This window comes from Scomber japonicus, chromosome 1 (genome assembly GCF_027409825.1).
Source record: "Scomber japonicus isolate fScoJap1 chromosome 1, fScoJap1.pri, whole genome shotgun sequence".
Lineage (NCBI taxonomy): Eukaryota > Metazoa > Chordata > Actinopteri > Scombriformes > Scombridae > Scomber > Scomber japonicus.
In genome coordinates, this window is record NC_070578.1 from 28,391,551 (window position 1) to 28,405,188 (window position 13,638).

Here is a 13,638-nt window from a genome sequence, read left to right on the forward strand (position 1 = left end):
TCCAAGGCTGTTTGGTAGTTTGGTTGTCAGTGTCAGGACAAATGCTTTTACGTGCCTCTACACTCAGAAGTCCCTTTCTATGAGCTTGTGCAGCATACCAGCTGAGTGGTTGTGACTCCTGGACATTTACACTTTTTAAAAGACATAGATGACCAAGGCAACTCTAGCAGACAGTGGTGGAATGAATCAAAATAAATTTACTCAAATACTGTATTTAAGTACATATTTTACTTTTCAACTCATTTTTACTATGGTGGCTACACACATAGCCACCATAGGTACAGTACGGTGTAGCCCCTTAACATAGAAGTGTAAATTAAGCTTTGTACTTACTGACTTTAAATAATTAAAATGAGCACCATGAACCAAATACACCTGTAAATTTCAACTTAGACATCTATCAATAATATAATACTCAGGGGCAATTTATGAATACTTTTTAGACTTCAGTTAATACTATATACTTTATAACATTAGCACTTTCACTCAAGTGACATGTTAAGTGTAGGCCTGGAGTATTAATATTAATATTATACTAATGCAAGCCTTGAGTAAAAGCAAGGCAAAATTTAACTGCAAATGTTTGTCAATAGAAAATGCATAGTTGTAAGCTTGATTTCATGTAGCTGAACCCACTAATTAGAAGCTGTGTCCAAATATATCATGGAGACCAATTAGTAATTGCATATCAGTAATGATTCAAGTATTTTTCTTCACCGACGACCTTTAAATGCAGCTTTATTTCACAGACAATTGTATTAAAACTGTATACAGTGCTACATATTTTATATTTACTTATCGTTTTAATGTGCAGTGAATAACAGATTTAACATACTTTCAACAGGATTTTCCATAATCAGAAGATACACTGTTGCTCACTGATATCTGTGAACTTGACCAGTACTTAAAAAAAAGTCTTAGTTTATCAGCGTGATACCTGCATTTAGTTTACCATTACCAAAAACACAAAACGTCAATTGACATATCCAAACTTAGCATTAAAATAATTATATACTTAAACAGTATGTCAATCACCATTCAAAGAATTGACTGCACTTCAACAGGGAATTGTTTTAGTTGTAATACGATCCAATACCACAGCATTACAGAGTCACAAAAGCATTAATCTTAACTTAAATGCCCAAAATAGTATTTAATCTAACAATGGTTTTAAAGGTACCATTTAGGTCTACTAGTAAAGACCGTGTGATGCTTTGAGATGTGGGTGAACCCTGAGAGAACAAAAGTGTGTACCACATTGACACATAACAGGAAACCCAGGATTAAATAAAAGCATGGCTGGAATGGAATATACTAAACCGTTTAAAAACACAATACAGTGAAAAGTGAAGTAAAAAGGTTAAACTGCAGTGGTAGGTATGACGATGACTGACTTTCAGATAATAAAAACATTTCTAAGTCATTCATTAAAATTATTAAAAGTTAATTTTATTATTGTTCAGGTGTGTAGCAGTAAACCTAACCCCTTGTCTGTTACGTTTTTTCTTTTTATGTAAGCGGATACTCTTTGCCGTGTTTTACAAAGAGCCCATTCACACATTATAAGCTGTACAAGTCAGAACCATGATCACATTAATATATGGACTGTGATGGTGGAGCACCTCTGTGTGTTCAAAAGCAGCATTGCAGGAGAGAAGCGCTCTGTCTCAACTTTTCCCAGGTAGAGACAAAAAGTGTGAGTGCAGGTGTGGAGAAAAGCTGAAGGCGACTCTGCACATTGATGATTACAGCACACACGTGTAGCCACGAGGTACTTCACAGCCAATACTCAGGAATCAAAGGAACTGGATAATATTGGACCTTCTTAGTAGGGAATTATGTGTGATATGTTTTAAACTCAGGTAGCTTTCAACCACTGGAAAGTTTGGCAAAGCTTTTGTGTTTTCCCTTTTCTTGCAAAAAAAATACCTACAATAATAAGACAAACAGTTTTTCACTTTTTAAAGGAATAGTTTGACATTTTGGGAATTTTGCTTATATGTTATACCACTTTCATGTCTGCTGTAGTCTATATATAAGTCCACAGCCAGCAAGGCTGTCCTGACCAAAGGTGAAAAATTCACCTCACAGCACTTCTAAAGTTCACTCATCAACATGTTTGTTATATATTATTTGTTTTATAAGTGTGAAAACTACAATAACCTAATAAACCTGCTTGTTATTTTTACACTTTGGTTTTTATATGGATTTCACTAACACGACTTAAGTGTAATAATTGCTGAGCTGTGAAAAGCTGATAGGCAGATTTTGTTATTTTGGGACAGACAGATAGGCAGTTTCCTGTCTTCGCTGTGGCATCAGCTGGCAGACATGAGTGGTTTTAATCTATCATCTTGTGTCACGCTTTGCAAGATAGCAAATCTTTTGTTTCAAACTATTCCTTTAAGATTGCAAGGTGAAGCCACTTAATTATCAGAAGCAATATTTGATTTTGAAGCATCACATTGCAGGGTGAAACTAAGTTTAAGGCCATTTTTGATCATTGTGTAAGCTTACAAGGTTCAACTGTGATATACTGGCGGCATCAGATTATTCAAACTAAAAGCTGAAAGTGTTGCAAAGCTCCCCAAGCTGAATTAAAGTATGTACCTACCTAAGGTGTTACACAAGAAGTCAATAAATAAAAGGAACATTTTCACGCTTAAAATAAGACCTTCATTTCTTTCCTAGACCCCATAACTAGTGTACTGTGCAAGATCAGACCATGTTGGTTTGGGTGTTGGGGCTGCGACTCTGCAGGTCCTGTACCTGGTCAAGAACCCAGTTGATATTTGGTCTCTCCTGGGGATTTGACACCATTATGGAGCTCAGCAGCAATTGCAGGCCTTCAGAGTAACTGGGTACAAGATGTACAAACAGCAAATTAGTACAACTTCAAAACAAGTTCGGTTTTGTCATACAGATCTTGCTAAAAATACTTTTAAACTCAACCATACATTATTAACGCAGGGCCATTTTAAATGCAAACTCTACTGATTTTGCATAAACACCTGAGAATCTAGGGCAACAGGAAGTGGGGTTTCGGGGGCAGAGCTGTGTTCAAACATGATAAAAATAACCAAAACTAAATAACATACCCCAGTTAATGTTTTCACATTACATGTATGTTTAAAATCCAGTCAATTTAACTCAATTCAGTTTTGGTCTGCTATGACATTAAAGACGTTTTAACAGCTCACATTTACTTTGGAACTACCGTTTTTTTTCCCCAAGCAGAAAAACCAGTGAGAGTTTTTCCTACCCGGTCAAGGGCAGGAACAAAAAACAATACCTCAACAGGAAACATTATTTAAGTTACTGTGAGATAATGTTACAGTCTGAATGAAGACTGACCTGCAAGGCTGTGGGATGGACACAGGATTCTGGACAGCCAGGGCAACACTGTCCCCCTTCTGAAACACCAGGTCATAAGGCCCCTCCAACATCATCATACAGTAAAGTACACAGCCAAGTGACTACAGGAGTATGGGCAGATCACAGACAAAGAAAAACAAAGAGAAGAAGAAGTGGTGAGTGAATGATCTGCACTTGAGGTTTCAGAGTGCTACTGATGTCACTTAAGAAAACAATATGCCAGCCAAAAAGGGCTGAGGTATACAAGGCTTTACCCAGATGTCAGTGCGCTCATCTACAATGCAGTGGCTCTCTACATTGAAGAGTTCTGGAGCTCTGTAGGAAATTGTGCACCGTTGGGCTGCCCAGTCCTGTATGGTCATGGCTTCTCTGGTTCCTCTAACCTGTAATTCAGTTAGATTATAATCTTCATAGTGTAACACTTCCTAGAAATATAAATGATGGATAAAGGTATACTATGCAGTAATTGCAGTAATTGTTTGTAAACACAGAGCATTCAAAGTTGGCCCCTCCACCCCAGCCAGAGAGAGCGAGAGAGAAAGGAAGTTGAGCCGGCTGTAGAATGCATGAATAGCGAGAGTGGTGCAAGACGGAAGGTGTGACTCAAAGTAATAATTTCCTGATTGTTTCATAACGGTTGTTTTTAAAGCACAGATAAGCATGCCCACTCTCTGCTCTGCATGTGTGTATGCAGATGAATACACCCCCACACACCTTTAGCAGCTCATAAAAGATGACTGAGAGTGATTACTTTGGTATAAATCAGGGTTTTTTTCTAACCCTTTAAAAAGTATGCCAATCACTTTTGATTTGTTTGATACGTAACATCTGTTTGTGTCTGTACACATGATAAACTTCTCCTATTGTAATCATGTCTGTTGTTGTAGATGGAAAAAACAGCAGAATGGGGCACAATCAGTGTTCAAAAAAAAAAGTCTCAGTAAAATCTTGAAAAACTCTCAATCCTTACCTCAATCCTGGCCCTGTTCATAGAGCCCAGGTCCATCAGCAATGGCTTGTCATCCTCATCCAGAAGCACGTTCGTAGGCTTCAGATCTCTGGAAAATCACATGTGTTTAGATGTTTGCAATTTATTTTGTCAGTATATAAAAAAAGTTGCACACACACATTTAATGTTTGTCTGGCAAATTGTGGTATCACGTTAAGTAGGCTAACACCATGATTCCTAACAGAAATTTCAGATTTCTCTGTTAAATTTAATGTTGTTGCCAATTTATGGTTTGTATTTCAACCACAGGATCAACCACATTATGCAGAATTGCCTTACGGTCCACAAAACATATACAATATACATTTGTTCAAAGCAAAGGTTGGGTTATTTTACTCAATAAAATATACAATGAAGCAAAGGGCTGCAAAACATAAATTTAGAACTCAGTGTGCCAGCAGTAATTTTGTTATTTATATGTATGTATAAGGTGCAACCTTGAAATTAAAACTGTAATTTCCAAATTTTTTCTCTTCCCTCTGGAAGTCTATTTTGAGCAGTCATAGATGTAATAGAAGCTCTGTTCATTTCCGTACACTGAAGTAGTTCATACTTAGATTTTAGGAAATTTTTAACGACTATGCTGCACTATTAGACAGTTTGTGTGCCAGTAAAGAATGTACTGAAATCATCAGGTATTCCTGTTTTGTAAACCTTTATGAGATTAGATATACACTGGCCTGATGCACCTGTTTTTTCATTATAGTCCAGTATGTCCAAATTTCAAGAAAGCAAGACTTCATTAACTCATTGGCTGCCATTGACGTCTATAGACGTCAATCTGATTACAACCGTTCACTGCCATTGACGTCAATTATGTTTTTCTCTCTTTCTTTTGGTACCTTCAGTGTTTACATAGTCATAGAACACAATATTCGGTGGGTCTTGAAAGATCGGTCAAAATGCTGGCAGTATGGGGCTCTGCTCTGAAAATGGCTGGCAGCCAATGAGTTAAGATACAAATCTAGCAGTCCAAGCCATGCTAGGAGTCTTTAGGCTAGTCCTTGTTGTAAGTGAGTGTGTGTGTGTGTGTGTGTGGAGAGAGATTACCTGTGTGCATAGCCTTTCTCATGAATGGCCTTTAGTCCAGAGCAGATGCCACGCAAGATTTGCAAAATCTGTTTTTCAGGCATTGAGCTCCCTTTGTCTCTGAGTTTCTCCAGAACAGACCAAAGACTGCCTTTCTGTTTGCACAAACACACCAACATGTTACAATCAAGCCATTTTCCTTGTGGTTAATCTCAACATACAAACTGTAGTGCCAACTTACACTTATATAAGGCAGAAGTAACCAGGCTTCACTCTTGCCCGCACGTTCAACAAAGGTGTGTGCTACTAGACTCAAGACATTGGGGTGACTAAACATCTGATGCATCTCCACCTCTGTCTGAGCCTCCTGACGGCCCTCACGGTCATGGCACAGGATCCTCTTCAGGGCATAGAAGTGACCATCCTTTACCCCTTCTACCAAATCCACATAACTGAAACCACTGAAGAGGGGACACAGAGAGATTAAAATTTAGGGAGTGGCAAATTGGATGTTACAGGCTAGCACCACTCAATATATTGTTACTTTCAATGAATACCATGAAAAAAAACAACAATAATGTACTTCTCTAAATACTTTGACTTCCCCAGCCTGTCAGTCCAAAGCCCATTTGTTACCACTGAATATTATAAAATGTTCAAAAAGAAGTCAGGTATGTATACTTTCATTGTTTTCCTGTAACAGCTGGGCAATTTTCAGTAAATGTTACCAGAACCGGATTAAACAGTGCATATGTTTAGATGAGTACTTAAAGCAGCAGGACAATACAATGACTGTGTTCATTGTACTGAAGAAAAATGAATGTGTTATTAGAATAGGTAAAATATTACCAGATTTAAGCTTAAAGATGGAGTTAAAAAAAAACATACAGTATCAATATATTATCTTACCCCTCGTCTAGTTTCTGGACAAAGTAGTATTTTTTGTTGTCAATGGTGATGGAGCCACGGGAGCATATGCACAGGGTCTGTCCCATGTTGGCTGGTACATTGTTCACCAGCGAGCTTTTAAAGACCTGGGGCAAATGACAAGTATAGAGAGTGATGTTTTAATGTTATTTTACGCATTAAAATATTAATTATTGGAAGAAAACGGTTAGTCCATCGTGGGAAATAAACATCTGTTTAAACAAAGAAGTGTCAACCAATAAAACATTTACTGTTACTGTAACATCATTTTCATCTAACGTGAGAACAGCAACTTTCAAGCTAACGTTACAAGAGTCAAAATAAGAGATTAAGGTCCGTTTTATCACTGAGTAATTGTATATAATATTGACTTAAGAAATCGACGCTGGAAGTCATTACCTGTTTGTTTTTTGTCTTTTTTTTCTTTTATCAGCTAGCTTTCTGTTTACCGAGTTAGCTCGCTGCTGTCATATTTCGCCATTCTTCTTCTTCTCTTGTAAACAGTGTGAACGGAAGTAGCGTCAGGTGCTCCTTTAACGAACAGCGCTCAAAGATGTATAGCGGTCGAAACTGGTGTTACACTGAAGAAACGATGGCGGATTACGAGCACAACAGAAGGGGCTGCACCGACGACGGAGGTGATATTTGTGCTATTTTAACGACTAAAATATGCTTGAAAAATAAGATGTATTTATCGTTAGCTTTATGTGCTGCTTATGTATTACAACAGGGCGCAGAGGAAATGATCGCAAAATGATACTGAGCTAACTTAATGTTAGCTATGTATCGCTAGCTAATGCTAATGCGAAGTAACTAACATTTGACTTAACATTGTATAAATTATGTAGATATGGGAAAGAGACTGGTTTTAACTGCTGGGCTTAAAGTGGATTCTAATTTAGCCAGCTGATACAGTAAAGACTTACTTGCAGCAGAAAGTCTACTTGTTAGTGTAGCTAGTTTGCAAGCAGCGTTAGCTCACGTTAACTTTAGCTAGTTAGCTGATGTCAACACCATATGAATGAGTAGCAATCTCACCCTGCGTACAGTACTTGTAATTATACCTAAACTCTGACATTTAGGACGTTTCTGAATGCAGAGTTCCCAGGTGGACTAATATATCTTTAAATATTTAAGTGGAACTTGCGTTACATTTGGTTCATTGGTGACTAGAAACGTAGAAACACAGGTAAAGGTGATAGCGTTATTATTTCTCAGTTCCCAGAAAACAGTTGTTCACCTTGGTGAGTTGTCTTGCCTCAAGCAGGGCCGCAGGAGGAGGGAGGCAGAGTGAAAACTAAGCCTGTCTCTTGTAGCACTGTGGGAGGAGGAGCGACCGCAGTCAAACGCACATCCCAGCATCTCTCGTCTGAAGATGAGGATGAGTCCTCATCAGACCCTCCAGCACCCTGCAAAGTTTCCAAAATAGGCTTTGCCATGAGCAGTCCGATCGGGAAGAAGGGCAACCCCATATCTATTAAGCTTGGAGCAACAGTGAGTGCCATGCCTATTACCTGCTTGTGAACATGAAGTCCGTTGACACAATTAATTATTAAGTCATCTATTAAGTAAAACATTTGAATACATATACATTACATACATACATTTGCTGGTTCCATTTCTCAAATGTGAGCCAGCTTTTCTCACTGTAACTTTAATGCCGTTCTGTACTTCGTGGGTTTTGCTCATGCTTAAAAACTATCCAAAATCATCACTATATTGTCCTGGAACATATTATGTTCATTTTATGTTTTTAACATTTTATACTCAAATGATTTGAGGTTATATAATTCAGTAGAGGAACCAAAATGAAAATGGCTATTAGTTGCATCCCTGTAGTGCCTAGTTATAAACACTCTAGTAAGCAGAGTCAACAAACTGTGATGCTGGCAGGTTTTGTTGGTTTTATTTTAGTTTTCCTAAATCTTGTGTCTATAACCTGCCCTAGAAACCCAAAGAGCCTGTACCAGCAGTTCCTCCAAAAAAGCCAGGGATGGCGTCTGTCTTTAATGAGGATGATGATGTAAGTGTGCACGCACACACACACTCACACTCACACACAGTCAAAGTTGTACAATTGTATAAAGCATAAACATACAGACTAATCGTAACTTTCTTTTGCTGTGCAGAGTGAACCTGAGGAAATGCCTCCGGAGGCAAAGATGAGGATGAAGAACATTGGCAGGTATATAAACATCAAAAAATGTATCTTTCTGAAATAATTTCTAGATGTCACATTTTATCATATTTTAATAACTAAATGATTTAGTTATCTCTATCATCTGACCTGTTTTTACTTGAGTTTGAAGAAAGTATTTTTGACATCTTTTCAGGGAGACACCAACATCTGCGGGACCTAATTCCTTCAACAAGGGCAAGCAGGGCTTCTCTGATCATCAAAAACTTTGGGAGAGGAAGTTGAAGGCCCAAGCAGACAAATTGTAAATTAATATCATAGTTTTTGTCACTAATGGATCATTTTGTATAGGTTAAACCATGCCAGAGATACCTATGAAGGCTCAAATGATTCCTCACTGTAGCCTCAGTTTTGACAACTTCCCAGCTTTGTGGACATTTGATGAAGAATATTTTAAGCCTTCTGTGATTCTCCGTGACAGAACTCATGTTTACTTGTCTAACCACTACCGACTGAGAGGTACCAGAGTGTCAAGCCTCTGATTAGAGTTGCAGAGTGGGGTAATGGAGAGATGGGACAAACAAATTAGCCAGAATATTGTTTAAAGTGTAAAATTTGTAACATGTGGTTTATGCTGGCTAATATGAAACCCTTGCATCTTAGAGCTCCCACACCCCTATTTTTGTCATGTTTGTTCCTATTTGAAGCTGGTTAGGTGTGGCCCTGGGCAAGCTTATCTAATTGTGTAAAAATGTACATAGAAGTGTGATATTTTATTTTTAAATTCACAGATGAGTGTGTCATGTTAATTTGCGTGTGTTGCTTTTTTCTTTCATTTAGTTTCTCAGCGTCAATGTACAACCCTTTGTTTTCACCAGTTGTGCCACCTCATAGATAGTCTCTGGTTTGTTTTATTATTGTGTCAGTATGGAACACTGTATTTTTCTTCCTGCTTCACCGAATCTCGCAAACAGACATATAGCTGTGTTTTCATGTTCACAACAGACAAAGACTGATATGTTTTAGTGTGAAAATCAGAATTGTACATAGCTATCAGAATCAACATGGTTGTGGTATCAGTACTTATGATTTCTGGATGATTAAATTATAGGTTAGCAACCTATTCTAACATTCACACTTGAAGAATATAGTCCTGTTTCCTTTAAGCAAGATAACTGGGGCAGATATATGTGGTAATGCAGTGACTTTTCCTGCCTGAAACTCTTCTTGGAAAATCTCATCAAAATAATTTCCTCTGTGGGTTACCTAACTGTTGTGCAGATTTCCCCAAATGAAATATATCAATATCCACTACAATACCTTGTTTTCTTGGACAGAACTCTGTTGAATACATACCTAATATCCAGTCAAATAAAAGATTTTGGATATTTATTGTGTCAAATGTTTACTCCTGATGTTTGCTGTAACAGGATACATGAACTACACCTCACGTGATTATCGTTTAAACTGATACACAAACAGCTATATGAAGGGTAAATTCTGAAGTGTAAATAGCTTTGCATCTTTTATCTTACATTTTATTGCTTATCAATGCTCTGCAACCCATCTGTTATTTCTTGTTTGTTTATTTGTGTCAATACAACAGTTTAGAGTTGAGAAGTAGCTCATTTGCACTATTTTACCAAAACATTGTATTGGGCACACAGATAGAAATTAAGTGTCAGATTACACACCACTACTGGATCATGAGTATGGTATAAATACTTTTTTTGACCTTTGAAAGTGACACGATTGGGCATTCTGTCAGTTATGGAAATTTCCATGGCACATTTATGTCTTGCACTTGGCTGCAAACCGTTTCAGTTAAGTGTGGTGACACAAACCACATATGCCTAATGAAGGAAAAAAAATGCTGTGCATAATGTTAGGGAATCACTAATCACTAGTTCTGCATGAGTGAAACCAAAGTCCCCGGCTGCAGCCTGTAGGATCTCACACTGCACCCCCCTGGACTGGTGGCTCCTGTCCAAATTAGTCTTCAGATCGTTTCCAGTGTTTCAAACATTCACACAATAAAATTATGTTCTGCAAAACATAGGACTGCTCTGAGTTGAATAAAAGGTTGTCTGAACATGAAACAACACATTGACTGTTTAATTACAAAATACATCAGTATTATTGTTTTCCAGAGTGACAATGATCCATTACTATTAACTAATCATTATCGATCTGATCAGTATTAAATATTATGTAATCTTTTCATACAAACATTTTCTTTACTTTGTCACTTTGATAATATAATCTACGAAGGAGTATTAGGGCCAGCCAAAAAAAAAAAAGCCAGGTGAAAAAAAAAAAAATTTTCAGCACAAAAAAAAAAGTCTGGCGAAAAAAAAATATTTCAGCATGAAAAAAAAGCCAGGCGAAAAGAAAAAAAAAATCAGCACAAAAAAAAAAAGTCAGGTGAAAAAAAAATTTTCAGTACAAAAAAAAAAACAAAAAACTGCAGAGGCTTGACCACCTACCGCCTACCTAGTCCGCTATGACTTTAGGGTCATTGTTTGTCTTGTAAGCCTCCATCCACACGACATAACGACTGAAACCATCTATGCAACCATTTATGGCAATGCCATATGGCTTCAGCTTGTCATAGCCATCCATGTGCCATAGCGCGTTAGGGCCTCTGGTGCGGTAGTGTCTGCGCCTCAGACGCCGCGTCTGTCTGAGCTCCACACCTACAGGATCAAGCAACTTTATCAGTTGCCTTACTGTATCTTGTGATACAACATAACCTCTCTGGATCGCACGCAGGTGCAACCATCGGTACCCCTGCATCTGCCCCGTTCCAGCTATTTCATTTTGTATGAATGCGGCCACCTCCTCCAAGTTCGTATGGTTTTTCCTCCTGAACAAACCAAGTCTCTGACACAGTCTCTTCAGCGTCCTAATACTAATCACCACACCGTGTCTGTGGGCCAAAGGGGACAGAATTTCCTTATTATTATAGCCGATTCTGAAGTACCGCTTAATCAACGCGTCTGTAGAGGCAGCCATGCCATGGCCTACTTTGATATTTCCTAAATGTAGCCTATTTATTTTTATGCCTGACTTTTTTTTTTTGTACCGGATTTTTTTGGGGGGGGACAGATTTTTTCTTTTTTGTGCCGGAATTTTTTTTTTTTGGGCTGATTTTTTTTTTTTTTTTTTTTGGCTGGCCCTAATACTCCTTCGTAACAACCCAGCTCACTAGGGGAAAGGGAAAGAAATTATAATAATACCACACAACAGAGGAAGACAATTACAAAAGAAAAAGGGACGGTGGCTGCTGCTCAAAGAAAAAGAACAAATATAACCAAAAGGTGACCCCTAAACTGGAGCTAAAGATCTATGTAGAATATTTATTAAAAGCTATATATTTTTTAAAACAATACACCCCGTTTTGAGGGGTACAGAATGAAAATATTGCTTTTCCATAACATTTTTTTTAGTCTGAATTAATATTTTTAAATTTATTTGACGGGTTCGACAATGACTTTCTGACACATTCAGTTTACACTGTACCAGCCAATTAGCGGCCGGAATTACGGGTTGCCAGGGTTGTCTGTTGTTCTGGTGCAGCTACTGTAGGCTGGCACTGGGTGAAATGGAGTTGTAAACAAACACGGCCGTGTTGGACTCACTAAAACCAGCATTTTTTGCTCTCAAGTACAACTTTTCATCACAAAACTTCGAAGGTAAGACAGAATATCTGTTAGTCGCATTAAATAAGTGGTTGTTTACCTTTGTATTCTTTGGCTGCTGATTCACTGAGTTTTTAGCGCAATAATAGTGGTATTGTTGAACTCGCCAGGGTCTTAGCTTTCATATGAGATGCTATTTGTTTGTGTACCATGAAGTAGGCCTATCAAAACGGTAGCAATGGAAATGTGGAGAGTGGGTTGACTTTCTGACTGATTTTGATATTTCATCATTAATATGCTTGATGTTTGAGTTGTGTTTGGTGTGTGTAAAAATGACGTGCTTGTAGCGGAGTTTCTCCTATTTAATTTGATGTGCAGTATGACTGTATTACTACATACTTAGGGCAGCGTTTTATGCCTTTTGCTGCGGAGAGTCTCAGGGTCTCCCAATTGGGGGAGTTTAACAGGTTTAACTGCTACTCCCACTGCCGTTACAATGTAATGTACCTCGGTGGTTTCAAGTTAGTTACAGCGAGGGTATATTCGCTTCCTGTTTTCAAAATAAAAGCACCAACTCTGTCTTTATGGTTTTATTAATAATAAAAGGCAACAGGTGTTTTATTTTGTGAAAATGACCGGAAGTGCGTTACTCGCTACGGCTAACTTGAGTGGCTCCGAATTCGCAGGAACAAAACTTTAAACAGGTTTTATTTGGACAAATTAACATCACATTGTGGATCTAAAGGGCTACATTCTTGCCTAAAAAAGGTTAGAAATGTGGATAAAGTGGTATATTTACAGAGTTAGAGCTAAAATAAAATCAGCTTCAGCCTGCTGATTTCAGCTTGGGTAGGAACGAAATGGATTGTGGGTTATCGTGTAGTTTACTGACTGCTCACACCGATCAGGCTACAGAAACAAGCAATCATTTTGAGTTGGGAGATCTAGCTAATCGATTACGCACCACTCAAAGAAAGACTTCCAGTTGAAGACTGGCTAACGTTAAATACTGTTGTAAAATTAATTGGTCGAAATTAGTCGTTACCCTGTACTATGTCATCACTTGACATGGCGCAGGCTGATCAATTGACACACACGGGAACGAACCTTGCAACCCGACTGCTGCAATTATTTTTGGTTGTTGCGACTACGATTTCGAGACACTAGATGGCGGTGTTCTGCTCATTCTCCATATTCAACCTTTAACAATCAGCCCTGCAGCTCCACATGTTGCCTCAAAGTTCTTTAGTAGATGAATGTAATGTAATGTAATGTAATGTAGTTTATTTATACAGCCCTTTATAACAGTCCTTGCGGTGTACCAAAGTGCTTTACAGTAATAAATAAATAAAGAGAAAAATAAAAACAATTAAAAACAATAAAATAACAGTGAAAGCAATAAAATACAACAAAATCGAATAAGATAGAATAAGATAAAATAAAATAAAATAAGATAAAATAAAATAAAAGTGTCATCCTACTAGGTGTTAAAAGCCATCCTAAAAAAGTGCGTTTTTAGC

At 37.8% G+C, this 13,638-nt stretch overlaps 2 protein-coding genes across 3 annotated transcripts; one reads left to right on the forward strand and one right to left on the reverse strand.

Annotated features, from left to right (window-relative positions):
* Positions 1–726: 726 nt before the first annotated feature.
* On the reverse strand, positions 727–7,716 carry stk16 (serine/threonine kinase 16). Of its 2 annotated transcripts, none has more exons than XM_053317880.1 (8): positions 7,581–7,716; positions 6,323–6,447; positions 5,655–5,874; positions 5,435–5,568; positions 4,346–4,433; positions 3,630–3,758; positions 3,355–3,476; positions 727–2,857 (listed from the first exon to the last, which is right to left on the reverse strand). In XM_053317880.1, exons 2-8 carry the CDS (start codon positions 6,406–6,408, stop codon positions 2,719–2,721), a joined length of 918 nt encoding a protein of 305 aa, XP_053173855.1. In that variant the 5' UTR covers positions 6,409–6,447; positions 7,581–7,716; the 3' UTR covers positions 727–2,718. The 2 variants fall into 2 exon arrangements, with proteins under 2 accessions (XP_053173855.1, XP_053173863.1); XM_053317888.1 differs by lacking the exon at positions 7,581–7,716 and adding an exon at positions 6,740–6,826.
* On the forward strand, positions 6,854–9,869 carry LOC128357532 (PEST proteolytic signal-containing nuclear protein-like). The gene is made up of 5 exons (XM_053317899.1): positions 6,854–6,978; positions 7,608–7,834; positions 8,289–8,363; positions 8,470–8,525; positions 8,674–9,869. The coding sequence occupies exons 1-5, from the start codon at positions 6,894–6,896 to the stop codon at positions 8,783–8,785; spliced, it is 555 nt and encodes a 184-aa protein (XP_053173874.1). The 5' UTR covers positions 6,854–6,893; the 3' UTR covers positions 8,786–9,869.
* Positions 9,870–13,638: the final 3,769 nt, after the last annotated feature.

Coding starts and splice junctions, on each gene's coding strand:
- stk16 (XM_053317880.1), bottom strand. CDS start 6,408: ATGGGACAGACCCTGTGCATATGCTCCCGTGGCTCCATCACCATTGAC. Junction 5,569..5,654: donor TACTTCTGCCTTATATAAGT/GTAAGTTGGCAC, acceptor TTGTGCAAACAG/AAAGGCAGTCTTTGGTCTGT. Junction 3,759..4,345: donor TGAACAGGGCCAGGATTGAG/GTAAGGATTGAG, acceptor ACTGAATTACAG/GTTAGAGGAACCAGAGAAGC.
- LOC128357532 (XM_053317899.1), top strand. CDS start 6,894: ATGTATAGCGGTCGAAACTGGTGTTACACTGAAGAAACGATGGCGGAT. Junction 7,835..8,288: donor CTATTAAGCTTGGAGCAACA/GTGAGTGCCATG, acceptor AACCTGCCCTAG/AAACCCAAAGAGCCTGTACC. Junction 8,364..8,469: donor TCTTTAATGAGGATGATGAT/GTAAGTGTGCAC, acceptor TTTGCTGTGCAG/AGTGAACCTGAGGAAATGCC.